Source organism: Triticum urartu, chromosome 6A (genome assembly GCF_056163025.1).
Source record: "Triticum urartu cultivar PI428250 chromosome 6A, HENAU_Tu73, whole genome shotgun sequence".
NCBI lineage: Eukaryota > Viridiplantae > Streptophyta > Magnoliopsida > Poales > Poaceae > Triticum > Triticum urartu.
Genome location: NC_141878.1, coordinates 592,814,574 through 592,834,507, shown reverse-complemented (window position 1 = coordinate 592,834,507; position 19,934 = coordinate 592,814,574). Strand labels below are relative to the sequence as shown.

The 19,934-nt window shown below is 45.4% G+C and overlaps 1 protein-coding gene and 1 pseudogene across 1 annotated transcript; both read right to left on the bottom strand.

Annotated features, from left to right (window-relative positions):
- Positions 1–12: 12 nt before the first annotated feature.
- On the bottom strand, positions 13–7,099 carry LOC147966882 (putative disease resistance protein RGA3). The gene is made up of 3 exons (XM_087529139.1): positions 4,650–7,099; positions 2,640–3,770; positions 13–645 (listed from the first exon to the last, which is right to left on the bottom strand). Exons 1-3 carry the CDS (start codon positions 4,935–4,937, stop codon positions 13–15), a joined length of 2,052 nt encoding a protein of 683 aa, XP_087385265.1. The 5' UTR covers positions 4,938–7,099.
- Positions 7,100–9,464: 2,365 nt separating this feature from the next.
- Positions 9,465–12,968, bottom strand: LOC147966881 (receptor-like protein EIX2; annotated as a pseudogene).
- Between the last annotated feature and the right edge of the window lie 6,966 nt (positions 12,969–19,934).

The following is a 19,934-nucleotide window of genomic DNA, read 5'->3' as shown; positions in this document are numbered from 1 at the left end:
CATACTGAGAGGTCAAGTGTATGAAGGTTTTTGAAGCTTCCAAGGCTCTCTGGAAGTGACTAGTTTATGGCAGCGTGAGAGGTCTAGTGTTTGAAGGTTTTCTAGGCTTCCAAGAGTCTCTGTTATGACTTTGACACCGACACAATAGGATAAGTCAAGATGCACTAGACTCCCATGTTTGCTAACCGAGCTTGGTATTGCTGTAATTTCACGTGATCCACTAAGCTTCAGGTAATGTAATTTTGAGAGCCGAGTGATAATCTCGGGAAATTGCCGATCTTGCAGCCCCGGAGCAATAAGAACCTCCAGTTGCTTTAGTTGTCCTAGGGTGCTTGGAAACTCTGTGATGGAGCATCCAGATAAATCCAAAACACGCAAGCACTTTGGAAATGAAAATGCATCACCATGGAATTCACAATCTGAGAAATGCATTGCCCTTAACTTAGGTGGGAAAATAGTTGACATCTTCTTCGCCTTAGTGTAATCTAAAATGTTGCAATTTATAACAGACGCATAGCAGCAATATTCTTTTCTTCCAGTACTGCTTGCTCTTTGAGCATCAAAGATAACCAACTCTTCAGCAATGACCGATCTTGCAAGATCATGCACGAGATCGTGCATGGTGAAGGTTGTTTTTGGAAATTTCTGAAACAAAAAATAGCATTAATTCCACCAAACTAAATTGTCAAGCAAATAGTATTGTTTATATAAATGACGTGACATAATTCTTTGAGAAAGATTAGTATGGTCAACTTGGTAGGCCGTAAAATTGTCTTCGTTTGCACTTCTGCTCAACGCGATTCACCACCTTTGGTTGGCCTTACGCGCTTAAAGCAAGTACATCAGTCTATCTAAATTTCTCCAAAAGGCACTTTAATTTAGAGAGTACCTATAATTGGTAGAGCGTAAAAAGTGCCTCTCCTCCAGCAATTTACCTATAATTAGCTATTTGCCGGTGCGTTGCAATGGGGCATACATATATTCTAGCGGTTCTAACACCAATCATTTTCGGCATATGCCTTACACCCACCATATTCTATATTTTGATAATATTTAATTTGATTTGAGTACGCGTAGGGGAAGACAAGGAAAGTATTTATTTAGTTGAGGTTTTTGTACGATTTGATTTGATTTGATTCGGGTATGGTTAGGGAAGCCAAGGAAAGTTTTGATTTAGTTGAGATTTTGGGAAGATTTGATTTGATTTGATTTGATTGAGTTATGGCTGGACGTGGTTTTGGAAAAGTACCATTTTGGTTTAGATTATTCCAAGTTACTCTATTTACGTTGTTTCTTATTTTGTGCGGCATCGATTGAGGTTAACAAAAAATCAGCAGAAAACCAAAGGGAGGGTGCGTGGGAAGGAAAAAACCGGGAGAGGAGGTGAGGTGAAAGCCGCGAAACTACCAACTCCCATTTAATAGTAGAGATGCTCTACTATATTTCATTTTGCTTCTATCTATCTTCCTATTTCGTCGAGTACCTCATGTGCGCTAAACTCAATGCAGGCGGGAGCTGCTGCAGGCATTGGCAGAGCTAGTGCGGAGCTGGTGGAGGTAGAGCTCGCGGCGGCGTACCGTTCGCCTTGGGTCACCTTCATGGCTGGGGTGCGGCAGGGAGGCGGAGGATATGGGAGGAAACGGGCCACGACAGCCGTGTTTAGGCCCTACGATCGGCAAAGGTGAGAATTGGGGGGAGGGGAGGGGAGGGGTGGGGAGGTCGGCGGCCAGAGAAGGGTGGGCAGTGCCGGCGTGGGGTGGAGGTTTCCGCATGCATCGGTTGGCCCTTCCCATGCAACATTTTATATAGAAGGGTGTGCTCTTCTCATTTTGGAGGTAGATGAGAGAAATTCAGGTAGAGTGCCTAAAAATTATGAATAGAAAGAGCTTGCACTTTTGCAGTTTTTATGGATAGATGGCTCCTTTATGAATAGAAAGAGCTTGCACTTCCGAAGCTGCCGCCGCCAGCAAGAGGGGTCGTACCCACAATGGAGTTCCCCAGCACCTGCCTCTTGCGAAATCTGTCAGGTTCCTAAGCCAGAATGAAGATCTTCTTGGTGGTGGCTAGTGGCATTGTTGCTTGGCCTGATGTGGTGCTAATGACTGTCGTGGCAGCAAGCAGAGTAGGATTACGACGTGGTAGTGGTCACAAGACTCACAACTCACAAGATGAGAGGTAGATAGAAAATGATAGTGAGAAGGTAAAAATATTAGTCTCCCCAATGTCAAACTGGTGGTCAGAATTGATATGTCTTGCCACATGTGCCACCTCACGACAGAAGTGGTTATGGTGAAAATATGCATACGTGTTTAGAGAACTAGGAAACTGAAATACAAATTCTTTTGGAGGGCGGCGGATAGGTATTTACTAAGGGTGAACTACACATACAGTATGCATCTGTTACATTTTTTAGGGAAAATTATTGTTCAGCCAAATATATATATAGACTATTTGATAAGCCAAATAAAATACAGTACTATGCATTAACTGGATGTGTAGTGATCCAAATGGCTTTTGACAAGGGGAAACTACAACTAACATGTATGCCTTTGCACAGTAATTGTTGCATACCATTTGATAATTGAGTAAAAAAGAATACTCTCTATTCTATAATGTAAAGGTATGCCATAGTAACTCACCTTGCGCAATTTTGAATGCTGAAGGAAAGACATCCCGAGGAATTGCCTAACATACTTCTCACCAAGTTGCATGGCCGAAAAGTTATTAGATGGCTCGATAAAACCCAGAGCAATCCATTGCTGGATAAGATCATCTTTACTTATATTGTGACCTTTAGGAAAGATGCCACAATAGGCAAAGCATAACCTCAAATATGGTGTCAGAGTATTGTAACTTAACTTCAAGGATGGTAACACTGTACTATCAGAAAATGGTTCATCCCAAATATCACTATTGCACATTGCTTCCCAGTCACTAAGATCCATTCCAGATAGCAAGAATCCAAGTGCTTGAGCTGCTAATGGCAAACCTCCACATTTCTTTGCAATCTTCTGTCCAACTGGTTCAACTTGCTTTTTATCAACTCTAGATTCAAAGCCACTGTTTTGCTTGATTATTCTCCAACACATATCATTGTCCAAGGGATCTAGCATATATGCTTCAACAGTACAGATTTTTCTTGCAATGTCTATGCTGCGTGTTGTGACTAAAACTCTCATCTTGGAGCTTACATTCAACATAAGCTTGAGTTGATCCAGTTGGAAGTTATCTGTCTCCCATATGTCATCCAAAACAATTAGAGTCTTCTTATCTTGAGGTAGATGTTTAAGATGTTGGTTTATCAACTGCCTTGTATCTAGATTTTGGCTTCCTTTTTCTACTTGAGAAATTATGGAGTTCCCTATTTTTTTCAAGTCAAACACCTGGGATACATAGACCCATACCCGATGATCATACTCTTTGAACTGAGCATCATTGAAGATCAGTTGTGCCAAAGTTGTCTTTCCTATGCCTCCAAGCCCACAAACAGGGAGAATTGTGATATCTTCTTTGTTGCTGCTAGTGCATAACAAAGACAGAACATTCATCCTGTCTTTGTCTCTCCCTATGATGAGTGATTCAATCACATCTGATGTTGTTTCCCGTGGATTAGGAATCTGGTGCACATTAATTAGGCTGGAGTTATCATGTGTGAATTTGAAACTCTCGTGATCCTCTTTGATCTTTCTTAGCTGACCTCTCATCTTCTTCATCTTATAAGCCATGGTAATCTTGGGTGCAATAGAAAAACAGTCCAGCTTCTCAATCATCTACAAGAAGTTTAAACAAGTCATTATGAAATAATATAAGACATGGGAGCAACTAGCTACACCCAGCATTAATAAGAAGTATGTTCATCTCTCTACCCGATAACTGCATGGTAGATGTAGGAGTATATAGGAATGCACTTGGAAGTAAAGCATTTTTTTTATGTATAAATAGCTCCCCTTTTAGAACATTTTTTATTCTTTTACAGCCAGTTTCAAGTTGCAATTTAACTAGAGCACATTTGCCTATATTGGAAAGTGCTTTCAGATGATCATGGTTTTCTGGGAAATAATATATTAGGAAACTAATAATCATATGATTTAACTAAAAAGACAAATTCCGTACTGGCTATATAGGAATATTAGTTAATTAACTAAAACCGATCGAGTGAAGACACATGCGGCTTATGCATACCTTTCTGGAGGCCGGTTCACGGTTAGCTTGGAACACCTCCGTAAGGAGCATGTAAGAGATGTCGTAGGGAGCGTTCTTGAGCTGGTTGAGCCATAGCCGCACCAACTCCTCCGCGACAGACCACCAACAATTTTTTTCTACTTTGATGTAAAATATAGCTTGTCTTGTAGTACATGTACACCCAGTTTCATGGGATTTGTACCATGCAAGTGCTGATTTAAGTAGGCCCATCATTAATTTTCATTTTTAGGAGGGCATCAACAAATTTCAAGATTCAAGCGTTGCAATTTAACTAGTGCACCAGTTGCTTACATTACAAAGTACTTTGAGATGATCAAGCATGGTTTTGTAGGCAATAATGTAATTAACAATCAAATTATTTAACCAAAGCAAAAAACTCTGTACTAGCCAGGAATAATAATTAACGAAAAACCGATCAAGATAAGGCACGGGCGGCATATGTATACCTTTCTGGAGGCTGGTTCACTATTAGCTTGGAACTCATCGAGCATGTAAGAGATGTCGTAGGCAGTGTTCTTGAGCTGGTTGAGCCACAGCCGCACCAACTCCTCCGTGACAGACCGCCTCTCAGCATCCTTGAGCGCCGCCTCCATGTACTGCAATGTGTCCTTCATGTCCTTGAGGTCGTCCTTGAAGCTGCACAGCATGGTGACCTCATCCCCGATGGCAGAACCCAGCTTATTGCCCACTGCCGAGACCACAGCTGAGGCAAGTAAACCGGCTACATGCGCCATGTTGTTCGTCTTCGCCGTACTTTTTCTCTCTCAAGTTGCAGTATGGCAATTGGAGGAGATGTGAACACTGCCGAGTGCCTGAAATGACGCAATTATCAACTCATGCATGGTCATAAGCTATGTATGACCCCATGCTCCACCAAGATGGTAAGGGATCATCTACCTTGCTTAATTGTGGTACTGGACGCATCACAGCACACGTAAGCTTTAGCTTTACCAGCAGGATGGGGTCAAGAAAAGAATCTCAAGTTTTTCTCACTGCAAAGGAAAAACGAAAGGAACCAGTGAGAAGAAAAGAATGTGAACTCCCTCTGAAAATCAAAGGAATTGAGAAGAATCCTATTCCCCGATGCATTCTTTTGTCTGTATATAGCTTTTGAGCAGTTTTAAAACTATCAAATTCTTTAGTTCTGGATTTCACTGATGTAGACTAGCTGAAATACTGTTTGCACAGTTGCCTTCATCCCCAAAAAATCATAACCAGTTTACAGTACAGATAGCAGGACCACAAACAAAAAACAGAATCAGAAGATTTGTAGGATTACTTACAGTGAAATCACCTTCTTTGTATCTGCTGCCAGGCTGCTTGCTTGAGCAAATTTAGCAATCTTCGCCTTTTCTCTCTCAAGTTGTAGTATTCCAATTGGAGGAGGGTATAAACGCAGCCGAGTACAAGAAATGACCCATGCAACCGCCAACTCATGCATGGTCATATGTATAACTCCATGCTCCACTGAGATGGAAAGGGATCATCAACCTTGCTTAATTATGACAACGCACGCAGCATGGCACACATTAGCTCTAGCTTTACCAGAAGGCAAGGGTCAAGAAAAGAATCTCAAGTCTTTCCAGCTGTAAAGGAGAAGGGAAAGGAACCAGGGAGAAGAAAAGAATGTGAACTCCCTCTGAAAAGGAATAGAATTGAGAAGAATCATATTCCTTGATGCATGCCTTGGTCTGTGTATAGCTTTTGAGCTCATTGAAAGACTTAAGTTCTAGAGTTCACTGATGGACAATTTAACAGAAAGACTATGGATTGCACAGTTGCCTTCATCCAAAAAAAATCATAACCAGTTTACGATACAGATAGCAGGATCACAAACTAAAAAGAGAATCAGAAGATTTGCAGGATTACTTACAGCGAACCCACCTTCTTTGTATCTGCTGTCAGGCTGCTTGACCAAATATAGCAATCTGCTTGGCACCTTGGTTAATTTTCACTATCCTGCAAGAAAATATTGCATCAGTATATAAAACAAAGCTGGGAACAAAAAGAGAGAACACACACTATGAAGAAAAGAATGACTGAAGATTTTTCCAAAGTAGGCAGTAATAGCAGAAGGGGAGGAAGCTCTCAATTATTACAAAATTATGCAACAGCACATAGATATTTACAGAAGCCATGGGTGGTTCCTTGCTTGTGTCATGGCGGGTAAGGTCCAGGTGTAGGGAGCCTATTTTACTTGTACCTGCCGCCGTTCATCAGGTTTCCTCGACAACGCCTCAGCCTACAAGCACCGTCTGTCAGTTCTTGCGGCGATGATGCCGAGCAACCGAAGCCGGCACCCCCTGATGCGAGGGAACAGAGGATGCTCTGCCTTGGGGTCAATATCTCCTCTAGCCACCTCTCCCATTGGCCATTTCGCACGCTGCGACCACTCTGAAATATAAGGAAGGCTGAACCCCGAAGCACACAAATATGTAAGAAAAGAAAATGTTCATCTATGGTCAATAGATCCAAAATTTGGGTGCTCTGTTGCTATTTACAAATCTACAACATCATCATGTACATAATCTGCACAATAAATTCATCAAACGCTTTACGGGATAAAATCAGAGGTTAAAATACAGTTCAACCTAGCCACAGATTCTTCAAAATTATGCAGTAGCATGATCTCTGCCCACAACGGGCACAAGAAGTTTTTGTTCACATGTCAAATATGCACTGGCAGAAAATTGAGGGTTTAATTCAAGCAGGCATAACTTTGCATTTGATCCTAATATGCAATGATCACAACATGAATTTAACTGACGAAGCAGTCATTGTAGCCACATTTATGAGGCAGCGACCCATCACAGGCAGGAAGAAATGAAAAACAGACAGAAGATCTTCACCTCCGGCGACCATGCCAGGATCGGATCAGATCCACGGGAGGCGGTTGAGGAGGGCCGGGGCGGAGGCATCGGGATCATCCGAGTGCGTGTGTGTCGCTCCCCATCCGCCCCACCACGGACGACGCCGCTCAGGCTGCTGGCCTGCAGACTGAACGCCGTCCCTTGGCATGCCTCCCCAACTCTACCCGGTCGGGGCGGCGAGGCTGGGAGCCGCAGAGCTCGACGGCGGTGGAGAGGTGAACGGAGACGGGCGTGCGCGTGTCTGTCATCCGCACAACCTGGGCAACCATTTTAGAGGGCCTGATGGGCTGGGCCGGTATAACGTGGGCCCAGCTGCCTTCCTCCCCCAAAATGATGACGCCGTCGACTCTGCTCGCTCCGCCGTATGGGTCTCGCCCTGCAGAGTTTCGATCAATTCGCTCGAGGTCAGTCAAGTGAGCAAGAGAGTAAGCGTCCGAGATGAAAATGATGGATTTGGCCAATGATCCTGTTTAGCTATCTGTTTATGTACGTATATGACTATGATTATAATCATCTTGTTTATACCCTCTGTTTGCCCTCTGTTTTGTTCCAACATACTATGAGTCTGAGGTAGGTAGCTGTTCATACAGGTTTCTCTTTGCCATCATTCATGTTGTTGACGGGCAATTAGTATGAACAGGACTTATTTCCTTACCATAGCATTGTTGATTTTCGTCAGAAATGTATGATCGTTTCCAGCAATGGTTTCTTGTCATCTCCTTAATACGCGGCTTGCTGATTCTTCAGAGTGAGCAAAGACAGACACTGACCGGAATGTGTCTGTTGTAGTATTTGATATCTCCAGAGGGAACCTGTTTTATAATATGTCAATTTGGGGTTAAGCGCCGGTTATTTTCTCATGTAGATAGTGAGCAACATCGGCCGTTCTAGAGTCATGGAATCTCGCGCCAAGAAGCCTAGAAAGGCACTCCTGGCCAGTGTTGTGTCTCCACTTTCCATGGCCATGGCCAGCAGTTACTTCTGTAACTGTCGCGATGGGTGTTGCCTCGTTGCATGGGGTGGCAAGAACCAGATGTGCTCTCCAACTTCAAACTTTGCATCACCTTAAAGCATGTATTCTTCATATGTTCCGTGCGTGTTTGTGACTGTACTGAATGTACTGTAGTGTTCGAGAGAGAATTAATTTGGAAGCAGTCATGTATACAGCAAAGGGTCTTTGTACCAGCTATATGTATTTTGGATGTGTGATACTCATAACAGAAGCTAGGTTTTTATCACACACACAACATGAATTTGTGCACTGGTGCAGTAAACAACCTTATTCAGTAAACAACCTGAATTTTTTTTGATTCAAAATCCCATTTTCTAGATGATGCGTGAAAGCAGAGCATCTCTCCGCTGAGCTGATTTGGAACTGATGCCCGAGGAGCTGATTCATGGCGTTGGTGTTGGTTCGATCTATACACTTTGGGATCGCCTAGTGGTTCTTGATTTCTGTCCATGTGCCAACCTTGAGCACTCCGCTGATCCTGGGGGGTGCTTGGCTGAAACAGAGACCCTTATACATACACCAACTTTTGCTTGTTTGCATGTGAAACAGGGAGCGCCTACTTTCAGCATTGTTTTACACTTTTCATTTCGTTTTCTTCTGCAGGCTCGTGCATTTTTGGATGTTCTAACTGTCTGAGTTTCCATGAGGCCGAAGAGCCACTAGAAATTCACTGGTGCTCCTGTTACAACGCAGTTTCCTCGCAGCTTTTTCCTTGTTTTACATGTCTATCATGAGAAACAGAAAATTATATACTGGCTTCAGTTCCTGGGTGCTGTAACATGGATCAGTACTTTCCATAGATTGCTGGCTGCTGTAAAAAAGCATCTTGATTTTGCACATAACAAAACAGAGACTAGCACAGGCAGGGGATCATGCAAACATTCATAGTGGCTCCTTCCCAAAGTGCAAATATACCCCAAATTTCATCTCTGGCATAAAAGAGACTGTAGAAATTACATAGCCACTTCTTTTCTTCTTCTTAACGCCAACGATGCAGGCGTGGTCGTGATCAAAGTCCTTGAACTGGTCGGCCTTGTGAACTTCTCCACTTCGCTGGCCTCGGTGGGCATGGTTGAGTTGAGTAAAAAATGTCTGCTCAAATGGCAACTTCAGATTAGCATGAATAAGTCTACAAGCACTGATGGTGAACAAAGGTTTCTACCTCCTGCCTCTTGAACCTTGATATATCTTCTATATTATACAAACAAGTCTGTTCAAATATTGACCAACTGGTGTCATTTTTTCCCTATGCCAATGAATTATTACTCTTTGGGAATGTACAACGCAAACTGAAGAACATGAAAAAGGCAGAGTACCCATATGGGGCTGTATCTTTCTCCATGCAGTGCACAGCGACGAGCGAACAATGGCTGACTTCAGCATAAATAATCCACAGACATATACACTTCATTTGTTACAATACAAACATACAAATACCAGTACATCAGTACAATACATACGTCCAGCCAAGGCCCCTTTAGAGTTACACAAATAGGGATATGGTGCGAACATACAAATAATATTTAGATACAAACAATTCGCTTTTCGTGGAGTTGGGCACTTCATGGTGCGCCGTCTTGAGTTTTCTCCATCATGTGAGCCCACCTTACAGCCACTTGCACATAAACCATGTCGTACATCATATCAACAAACTGGAAGAAGGCAGCCCTCCATGTCCTCTTCATCAACATGGTGCAGAAAACTATCCACAGACCCACCACAAATCCAATGCTCATGGCAAGATAAATGGATGGCATATGATCTATATCCTCGAGGCCACTTTTCTCTGCATCATGTGTTGAGCAGTTCCTGCCAACAGGATCTCCACAAAGACCAGGGTTACCGGTGTAGATATACATCTGGTTGTCAAGAGCTTGTAGCTGTTGTCCGGATGGTATTGCACCAGACAGATTGTTGTATGACAAGTTCAAGTGGCTCAAATAAGTTAAAGCTGACAAACTTGATGGTATTGCACCAGAAAACCCATTGAAGGACAGGTCGAGTGAGTCCAACTGCCTTAAATCACCAATTTGGTTTGGGATTGCTCCTGTGAGTTGATTGTTTGACAAGTTCAGATTGGTAAGCCCAATGAGCAAAGTTATCTCCTCTGGAATCTGTCCTTCAAAACTATTACTTGACAAATCAAGAACTACCAGTAACTGGTAAATTGCAAAGGTGTAGTCATGCTTTTGGTCCTTTGTGATTACTGGGATGCTCTCTTCATAAATGTAATCCCCTGTGTCCTGCGACACCACTGTCATCATTGCCTTCAGGTTTGATAAAGACCATGGTATGCTTCCTGTTATGTTGTTGTGTGCTATATCCAAATAATGAAGACCATTAAGGGAAGTGAGACTCTTAGGAATATGACCACTGAACATATTTGACCTCACTCTTAATATTTTCAACTTTGGCACTTTTTGGGGTAACCATTCTGGCAATCCTCCAAATAACCTGTTGTAAGAAAGATCAAGGAACATTAATCTTGACGACCTTTGAAGAAATTTAGGGAATTCACCAGTGAGATCATTGTTATTCAAGGCTAAGCTCAGCATGTCAGAGCCAAATTGATCTGTAGAGTTTGGAACAAGTTCCTTTTGGCACTGCATAATATCTCCTGTTAACTGGTTTCCTGATAGGTCCAACCTTTTTCAGTTTAGTCAATTGGCATATAGACGACGGGATGGTGCCTATGAATTGATTGTTTGCAAGCAACAACTCTTCGAGTAGTGGAGCATTTAACTCTGATGGCAATGAACCAGATAAAGAGTTTGAAGACAGGTTCAGTCGTACTACATTTATAGGAAACTGTGGAACTTGACCTGTAAACTTATTGGACCCGAGATGTATATAGCCAGCTAACATGTGTTGTAGATTTGTCGGTAATGAGCCATGCAATTTGTTTCCTGATGCTTGCAAGATTGAAGCTCGGGAAAATGTGACCCAAAACCACTCAGGAATAACATCATCCAGATTTGCATCACCAAGGACAAGAATATCAATGTCAGATTGCCCTTTAAGCCACTCTGGAAAATTGGGCCCAAGTTGGCATGACTGGAATCTTGCGACCTTTAGTCTAAATGGAGGAACCCATTTTTGGTTGATAGCTAATATCAAAGAGTTGTAGGACAAGTCCAGATACTCTAAATTCAATAGGCCTGTAAAATGCTCCTCCACGAGCACACTATTTAATTTATTATGGCTGAGGTCGAAAAACTTTAAATTACCTAAACTTGCAAATTGTTCTTTCAAGAGCACACCACTGAATTTATTATAGCCGAGGTCCAATTTCTTTAAGTTGCCTAGACTTGCAAAAAATTCTTTGAAGAGCATACCACTGAAGTTATTGTGGCTGAGGTCTAAAAGCCAAAGCTCTAATTTCCCTAAATTTGCAAATTGTTCTTTCAAGAGCACACCGCTGAAGTTATTGTGGCTGAGGTCCAAAAGCTCCAATTTCCCTAAATTTGCAAATTGTTCTTTCAAGAGCACACCGCTGAAGTTATTGTGGCTGAGGTCCAAAAGCTCCAATTTCCCTAAATTTGCAAATTGTTCTTTCAAGAGCACACCGCTGAAGTTATTGTTCCTGAGGTTCAGCTTTTTCAAATTACTCAGTGCTCCAACTCCTACAGGTAGAGGGCCAGTCAACATGTTTTTAAATGCTCGAAGAACACTGAGATTGGTCATGTTACCAATCCAACTAGGTAGATTCCCTGTGATATTTGCATACTCCACAGAAAATTCTTGCAATGTATTCCATGAACACTTTGGCAATCGCTCCATGAGCTCCCCTATGTTTGAATCTAAGTTGTTATGGCCGAACCTCATTATTTCCAAATTGCACAAATTTTCCAATTTTTCTGGTATCAAACCCACAAGATTGTTCCAACTAAAGTCTATGACTTGAAGGGACGTCATGTTTGCCAAATCACTAGGAATGGATCCTTCCCAGCCGGAACTGAAGAGGTAAAGCTCCTTAAGGCCTATGAGATTCCAAAACCATGCGTGCTTGAGTGAAGTATGGAAGGTGTTATCAGACATATCAAGGACTTCGAGATGTGTGAGATTGGAAAGTGATACACTAGCAAACATGGTACTATTTAGTCCACACTCGGACATGCGAAGCACTTTAAGAGAAGGAAGCATGTTAACCCTCTGAAACCAATCCCTCGTAGAACTAAGATCCACATCACTCATGTCAAGATGTCTCAACAAAGAGAGATGTGGCAACCATGCAAGATCCACTATGTAAGAGTTATTCCCATAATAATCATAATTCCAACTGAGATCAAGATATTGCAACTTTGAGAGATTGCCAAGTTGGGAAGGTATTCTCCCACTGAATCCTGCCGACGAGAGGTTGAGATACCTTTGGTTCTTGAGAGAAGACAAGAAGACAGGGATGCTTGTGCCATTGAAGTCATTCCAGCTCAGATCAAGATACCTCAAGTGTTGTAAAGTAGCCAAAGAAGAGCTCATCTCGCCCGCCGACAAGCTCAATGATCTGCTCTTGTAGTCGCTATAGTAGTCGATGTAGTCGCTGTAGTACTCGTACACGTAGTCGTACATGTAATAGCCCATGTCGTTCATGTCGATGTTGCGGAGGTTGAGGTTGATGAGATGGCCCGTTCTGTTGCTGCACCGGACTCCCTTCCGTTGGCAACAATCCTCACCCTGCCATGACGAGAGACGGCCAGCAGGGTCCAGGAGGCTTGCCTTGAAGGACAGAAGCGCATCTCGCTCGCTGCTGATGCAGGCGCCTGATACACTCGCTTGGCCATGGGAAGTGGATGTTTCTTGGAAGATCAATAGGCAAAGGAGTAGTGCAGTTCCTCGGATGAGGAGCACGAGCTTAGTCATATTGATTGGAAATGGCGGATGGAAAGGACAATGGATGGAAAGGAGTATCCGAGTATGGTCTACAAACCACGTCCTATACTCAAGGTGTGGCTAGAATTTGTTGATTGGGACAGCCGACCATGCAAAACACGGCAGAAGTTGGAGCTGGAATTTCTATCCAGGATTGCACCAGTAATATCCGCACATATATTGTGGGTCAGGTCACACATCCAGCGCTAAAGTCTAGAGAGTTTTTTCAGTGTTGGCAACCCCTCCCTCTACCAGCTGAAATACACAAATTTAGATGCATAAATACAAAGACTCGTAGCTCTCAGTAGTTGTCAGTACTCAGCAATCAGCAAAACGAATCAAAAGGGCAGTATTTCAAAAAACACATCAGAATTTGACCAACCACTCCCATTGTATGGTCCACAAGCAAAGGCAGTCCAGGTCTTGGTCTTTGTCATGTTTTTTTTCAAAAATGGGGGACTCCCCGGCCTCTGCATCAGAACGATGCATACGGCCACATTTATTAAAAAATAAAGTAGTTCAACAACGTCTTGCAGTCTGCAACAAAATGAGAAGCTGGCTCACAAAGAGCAACAAAAGCAAAAAAGGCCCAAAAGCCACAACCGGCTGGCATAAGATAGATAGGTAAACTAATCGCCTATCCTATTACATGACCGTCATCCAAACCGGTTGAAGATATCCCGCGCTACCATCTCCCACCGGGGAGATCCAGTAACCAAACGCTCCCTGGCCTCCGTCGGAGTGAGTAAGGACCACATACGGATTAGCGCAGTAGCCCGGAATAAAACCTGCAAAAAATGAATAGTTGTTGTTCTGTTAAAAGCCAAATCATTTCTGCAGTTCCAAATTGCCCATAACAACGCACACGCTCCTACGCGAATTTGTCTAGCTGTTTCAGACTCTAGGCCAACTAGCCACGTTCCAAATAACGACCTGATCGAATTCGGAGGAGTAATGTTAAAGGCAATTTGCGCCGAGCACCACAAAACCCTCGCCAACGGGTAATCAAAGAAGAGGTGCTTGATAATTCATCCCGATCACAGAAACTAAACCTAGTAGAGCCTGTCCAATTGCGCTTAACCAAATTATGTTTCGTTAAGATGACTTGTTTATGTACAAACCACATAAACACTTTGATTTTCAGAGGAACCTTAACTTTCCAAACATGTTTGGAACTAGGAATAACACTAAAATTGATGACATCAATGTACATCGACTTGACTGTGAATTCCCCTTATCTTTGTCATGTTGTATGCATACTTCTCTAATACTGAAGTTTTCTTTTTTGCGGGGACTCTAATACTAAAGTTAACCATGCGAAAACCTATAACGATCTGGACAGTCTACCATGCAGAGCAATTGAACAAGCAAATATGCAGCAGTGCAGATAGTGTGGAGAGTGTTAGGATTAATTAACTAGTGTTAATTACTCCCTCCGTTCCTAAATATTTGTCTTTTTAGAGATTTCAAATGGACTATCACATACGGATGTATATCGACATATTTTAGAGTATAGATTCACTCATTTTGCTCCGTAATGTAGTCACTTGTTGAAATCTCTAGAAAGATAAATATTTAGGTATGAAGGGAGTATGTACTAGTATAATAGCAGAGAGAAGCAGCGCATTCGCAGTCGACGTCATGGCCTTGCACTGCACGCATACTTCTCTTCTAGTCAAGTCAAGTTATGGCCGAATGATTTGGACAATCGACCGCGCCGAGCACGGCACGGCAGACATCATAGCAATTTTCTCCTTAGTAATCTAGCGATACAGTTGGCCTGATTCAAAGCAAAGAGCAATGTCAGCTCAAATGGCAACTTCTATAAGTTACAAGGCAAGTGTTTCTTGGAAATGACATGAAAGTGACGGTACCTTGATGGAAATGACAAAGTGGCCGCCATTCTTCAAGAAGTATGATGCATTAAGGGCTAAGATTCTAGCCTGTGGGACAGAAGATGCAATGACAAGGCTCAGAAGTGCTCAATCGCAATATTAACAAGTCACCCGCATCATGCTTCAATATTCGAGCTGAGGCTTTCTTATTGATAAAAGTATTCCAGCTGAAATTTGAGTACCAAGTATATCCCCTCAATGTGAGAATGAATTCAAAATCAAGCCTCAACATGGGTTTAATATTGTGTGCAATGAAAGAATGCAAGCAAAGATATCAGATTATAAGACAACACAATGTTATCAAAGATCAAACTGGAAATAGTAACCGGACCAGCGAACTTAAAAGCAGAAAGAGAAGTGTAGTTCCTCGGCAGCCTGGGTGGAGTCGAAACAGTTTGCCTGGCCAAAGGAAAGAGCAACGTCAGCTCAAATGGAAATTTTAGATTTTCTAAGGCATGCTCCAAGTATGTCACTGAGTGGTACCTTGATGGAAATGATGAAGTGGCCGCCATTCTTCAAGAAGTATGATGCGGTTAAAGGCTAAGATTCTAGCCTGTGGGAAATAAGATGCAATGACAAGATATAGAAATGCGCAACCACAATATTAACAAGTCACCCACATCATGCTGCAATATTCAAGCTGAGGGTTTTTACTGAAACGGTACTCAAACTTCAGGAAGAGCTAGCATTATAATTTGCGTCTTGCTGTGAACATATACAATGGGCTAATATCAACTTGAAGGAAAATTGGAGAGCGTTCCTTCAGTTCCCAATGCTCGAAACACAACAGCAAATAGTTCTGGAATGCAGACAGAAACCAGTCAAAATAGGTGCAGTTACCTCGAGGCCGCTGCACCAACCTCCGAGCCTCCGAAGCACTGGTACCAATCGGCACTTTCAAGAAGGGACGCGACGATGACGACGCTGCTGTCAAGGGTTTCCCCAGTACACTGTGAGGAGAGAGGAAGGGTAGCCCCGACGCCCTTCAGGAAGGTCAGGCGGTACCCACAAGCGCCACCGCGTCGGTGTCGGCCAAGCCAACAGGGATTTCTCCCGATCTCAACCTCCACCTCAGGCACTTCAGAGCTCGCCACCAAACAGACCCTCACCCTGCGCCAACCCGGACACGAAGCTTCCCACGCCGTCTCACCACGGCACCGTGAAGCATGGTCCGCACAAAGAGGGAGAGGAGCCGGGACTAGGGAAGCATCACCGTCGGCACGCGGGAGGGCCCCACCTCCACCGTCGAAGACGGTAGCTGACCGGACGCAATAGCAGGAACATACCAGGCCGTGGCCGCACAGGCCCGGCCGGGATCTCCGAGGCCCGTAAAGTTCCCGCCTTCGCGCTGCAACTGGCACGCCGTCGACGCCGCCGCCCCTGTCCAAGCCGCTCCCCTGCCTCCCCGCACAGAGAGCCGCCAAGTGGAAGCACCACCTCCACGCGCACCGCCGGCCACCACCACCAGGTCGCCGGACCGCCACCGGCCGAGCCACACCACCACCGCACGCCCGCGACAGAGAGGAACCAACCCAGCCGTCGGGGGCCCGAAGCCGGACCCCAGCCGCCGCCCACGCCGCCCGCAGCCCGCGCCGCCTGCCGGACGGATCCGGCCGCCACGGCGAGGCGCGCACCACTGCGCAGCTGGCCACGCCGCGCCACGCCCGCCAGGAGGCCGCGCGCCGACACGCCGCGGTGCCCCGCGTCCGCACCGCGCCCGCACCCGAAGAAGCAGCCCGCGCCGCCCCGTCGCGCCGGGGGAAGAACAGGCCCCGCCGCCGCCGCCGCTCTGGCGGCGGCGAGGGAGTAGGGAGGAGGAGGGGAGGCTCGCGGCGAGCGGATCTGGGGCCCTCGCCGGCCGCCTCGCGGGTGGCAGCGCGGGGAGGGAAGGGTTTCCGCGAGGGGCCAACCAGAGAGCTCGCGTTCCTCTGTAAGTCACCTGATCAGCCCGTGTTGAAGAGGATGAACGGGCCGTTGGAGCCGTGTGCATAACAAAGGTAGCGGTACCAGAAACAAACGCGCATAGCACTTTAAAGCATGTATTCTTCATATGTTCCGCGCGTGTTTGCGACTGTACTGAATGTACTCTAGTGTTTGAGAGAATCAATTTGGCAAGTTGTGTATACAACAAAGGGTATTTTGGATGTGTGATACTGATACCAGAAACTATGTTCCTCCACTCTTTGATCTCGAGAAGTTAGTGAGTTCTTCTGTGATCAGGCTTCCCGAACGTACCAGAGCCGATCATCTCGCCCTTCCGCCATCGGATTGGCGGGATCTCTCCTACTTGTCCGCTCCCGTTGATAGGCACGGGCGTCAGCATGCAACGCGGCAACGAGGGGCTCTTGGAGATGAGCCCGAGCAGCCTCATCCCCCTTGTGGAGGCAGGGGATGACCCGGATGCCGATCCCGCCAAGAGGCCCGGCGGAGTACTCCGGGGTGGCGCCTCTGGTGGCAAAATTTCATGTTTTGACCCTTTTTGCAAACAAAATCAGGATCTGACCCCCGTTCGAAAATATTTCGGGATCTGACCCTTTTGCCTACCGCCAGGGGGTCTGGCGGTAGGTTTGCACGTCCTACCGCCGTCCCCTCTGGCGGTAGGTCCTTTGACGGTGACTGACGGCCATTGGCAGGCGCTGACGTGGAAAAGGGCCTACCGCCATCGGGTACGGCGGTAGGTTACTGAAGCCTACCGCCAGACCCTCTGGCGGTAGGGTCCTGTGTGGTGGATAAGGTGGGGAGGGGCTGGTTTGTGGGCCCCACCACCACTCTTCTTCCCCACTCATCTTCTTCCCCGTGCTCAGCTCCTCTCCCCCCTTTCTCCCCCTCACAAACCCCCCTAGATCCACTCCACTTGCTTGAGATTTCACCGGTGGATCCGGAGCATTTTCATCACCCAAGGTACCTCCCCCATTCCCCCTCCTTTTGATTGGTTGAGATCTTTGTTTTGTGTTGATTTGGTCAATTTATTGCAAACCCTAGGTGTTGATGTTGTTGTGTGCATTTATGATGCATTTATGATGCATTTATGGTTAGGGTTATGGTTATGTTAGGGGTTAGTGTTAGGGTTAGGGTTAGGGTTATGGTGGTTATGTTGGGGGTTAGGGTTATAGGGGTTATGGTTAGGGTTAGGGTTAGGGTTAATGGTTAGGTTAACTTTAGTATGAATAGTAGTTACTTGTCCAATTTATGCAAAATTTAGTTCATTTGTCCATTTGTGTTGGTTGGATGACATATATGGATTGATTATATTGTTTCCAATTTCTTAGATGCATAAGCTCGTAAATGTTCATTATTTGGACAATCGACATTTATGCTTGGAAATGACGATGAAGGGGAAGAGGCTATGGTTTTTGACACAAGTCCAAGCTTTGATGATCTTGTAGTTAAAGTGAGAAGCGTTTTACATTGGAATGACTCAAATGTCGTGGTTAAGCTTATTGGGAGGTATGACGTTGGATTGGGAGTAAAGTGCCGATTAAAGAGTATGCCCATCACCTCCCAATTGCATTGGAATGTGTACAAGGAAAAAGTAGACGCATCACAAGAAAAGTCTCTTGAGATCTTTGCCACAAAGGTTGATCCTCCTCCTCCTTTGCAAATTGATCTCAACCACAATGCATCCTCCCCCATACATGATGATAGTGCCGAGGTGTATGTCCCCAATTGTTCTAGCCAACCACCAAGTAGCCAACCCAATGAAGGTCATATCAATGCTAGCGCCATAGTACTCCGTCATGATGCTATTCCTTAGGTTGAAGAAGATGCTATTCCTCATGTTGATGAAGATGCTGGTGGTCATGTTTCTTGGGGAACGTAGCAGAAATTCAAAATTTTCCTACGTGTCACCAAGATCTATCTATGGAGAAACCAGCAACGAGGGGAAGGAGAGTGCATCTACATACCCTTGTAGATCGCTAAGCGGAAGCGTTCAAGTGAACGGGGTTGATGGAGTCGTACTCGTCGTGATCCAAATCACCGATGACCAAGTGCCGAACGGACGGCACCTCCGCGTTCAACACACGTATAGCCCGGTGACGTCTCCCACGCCTTGATCCAGCAAGGAGAGAGGGAGAGGTTGAGGAAGACTCCATCCAGCAGTAGCACAACGGCATGGTGGTGGTGGAGGAGCGTGGCAATCCTGCAGGGCTTCGCCAAGCACCACGGGAGAGGAGAAGGACTTGGGAGAAGGGGAGGGCTGCACCAGAACATTGGTATGGCTGCCCTCCCACCCCCACATATATACAGGGGCAAGGGAGAGGGGGGGAGGCGCAGCCTTGGCCCTTCCTCCAAGGAAGGGTGCGGCTAGGAGGAGTCCCTCCTCCCCAAGGCACCTCGGAGGTGCCTTCCCCCTTTAGGACTCTTCCTTTCCTTATCCTTTGGCGCATGGGCCTCTTGGGGCTGGTGCCCTTGGCCCATATAGGCCAAGGTGCACACCCCTACAGCCCATGTGGCCCCCCGGGGCAGGTGGCCCCACCCGGTGGACCCCCGGGACCCTTCCGGTGGTCCCGATACAATACCGGTGACCCCGAAACTTGTCCGGTGACCAAAACAGGACTTCCCATATATAAATCTTTACCTCCGGACCATTCCGGAACTCCTCGTGACGTCCGGGATCTCATCCGGGACTCCGAACAACATTCGGGTTACCGCATACTAATATCTCTATAACCCTAGCGTCACCGAACCTCAAGTGTGTAGACCCTACGGGTTCGGGAAGCATGCAGACATGACCGAGACATTCTCCGGTCAATAACCAACAGCGGGATCTGGATACCCATGTTGGTTCCCACATGTTCCATGATGATCTCATCGGATGAACCACGATGTCGAGGATTCGATCAATCCCGTATACAATTCCCTTTATCTATGGGTACGATACTTGCCCGAGATTCGATCGTCGGTATCCCGATACCTTGTTCAATCTCGTTACCGGCAAGTCTCTTTACTCGTTCTGTAACACATCATCCCGTGATCAACTCCTTGATCACATTGTGCACATTATGATGATGTCCTACCGAGTGGGCCCAGAGATACCTCTCCGTTTACACGGAGTGACAAATCCCAGTCTTGATTCGTGCCAACCCA

Bases quoted from the DNA above. Each gene is read 5' to 3' on its own strand.
- LOC147966882 (XM_087529139.1), bottom strand. From the start codon at position 4,937: ATGGCGCATGTAGCCGGTTTACTTGCCTCAGCTGTGGTCTCGGCAGTG. The intron at 3,771-4,649 runs GTATACATATGC...AACTTCTTGTAG, and splicing joins GTGAACCAGCCTCCAGAAAG to ATGATTGAGAAGCTGGACTG. The intron at 646-2,639 runs GTGAGTTACTAT...TTTTTGTTTCAG, and splicing joins AGCATTCAAAATTGCGCAAG to AAATTTCCAAAAACAACCTT.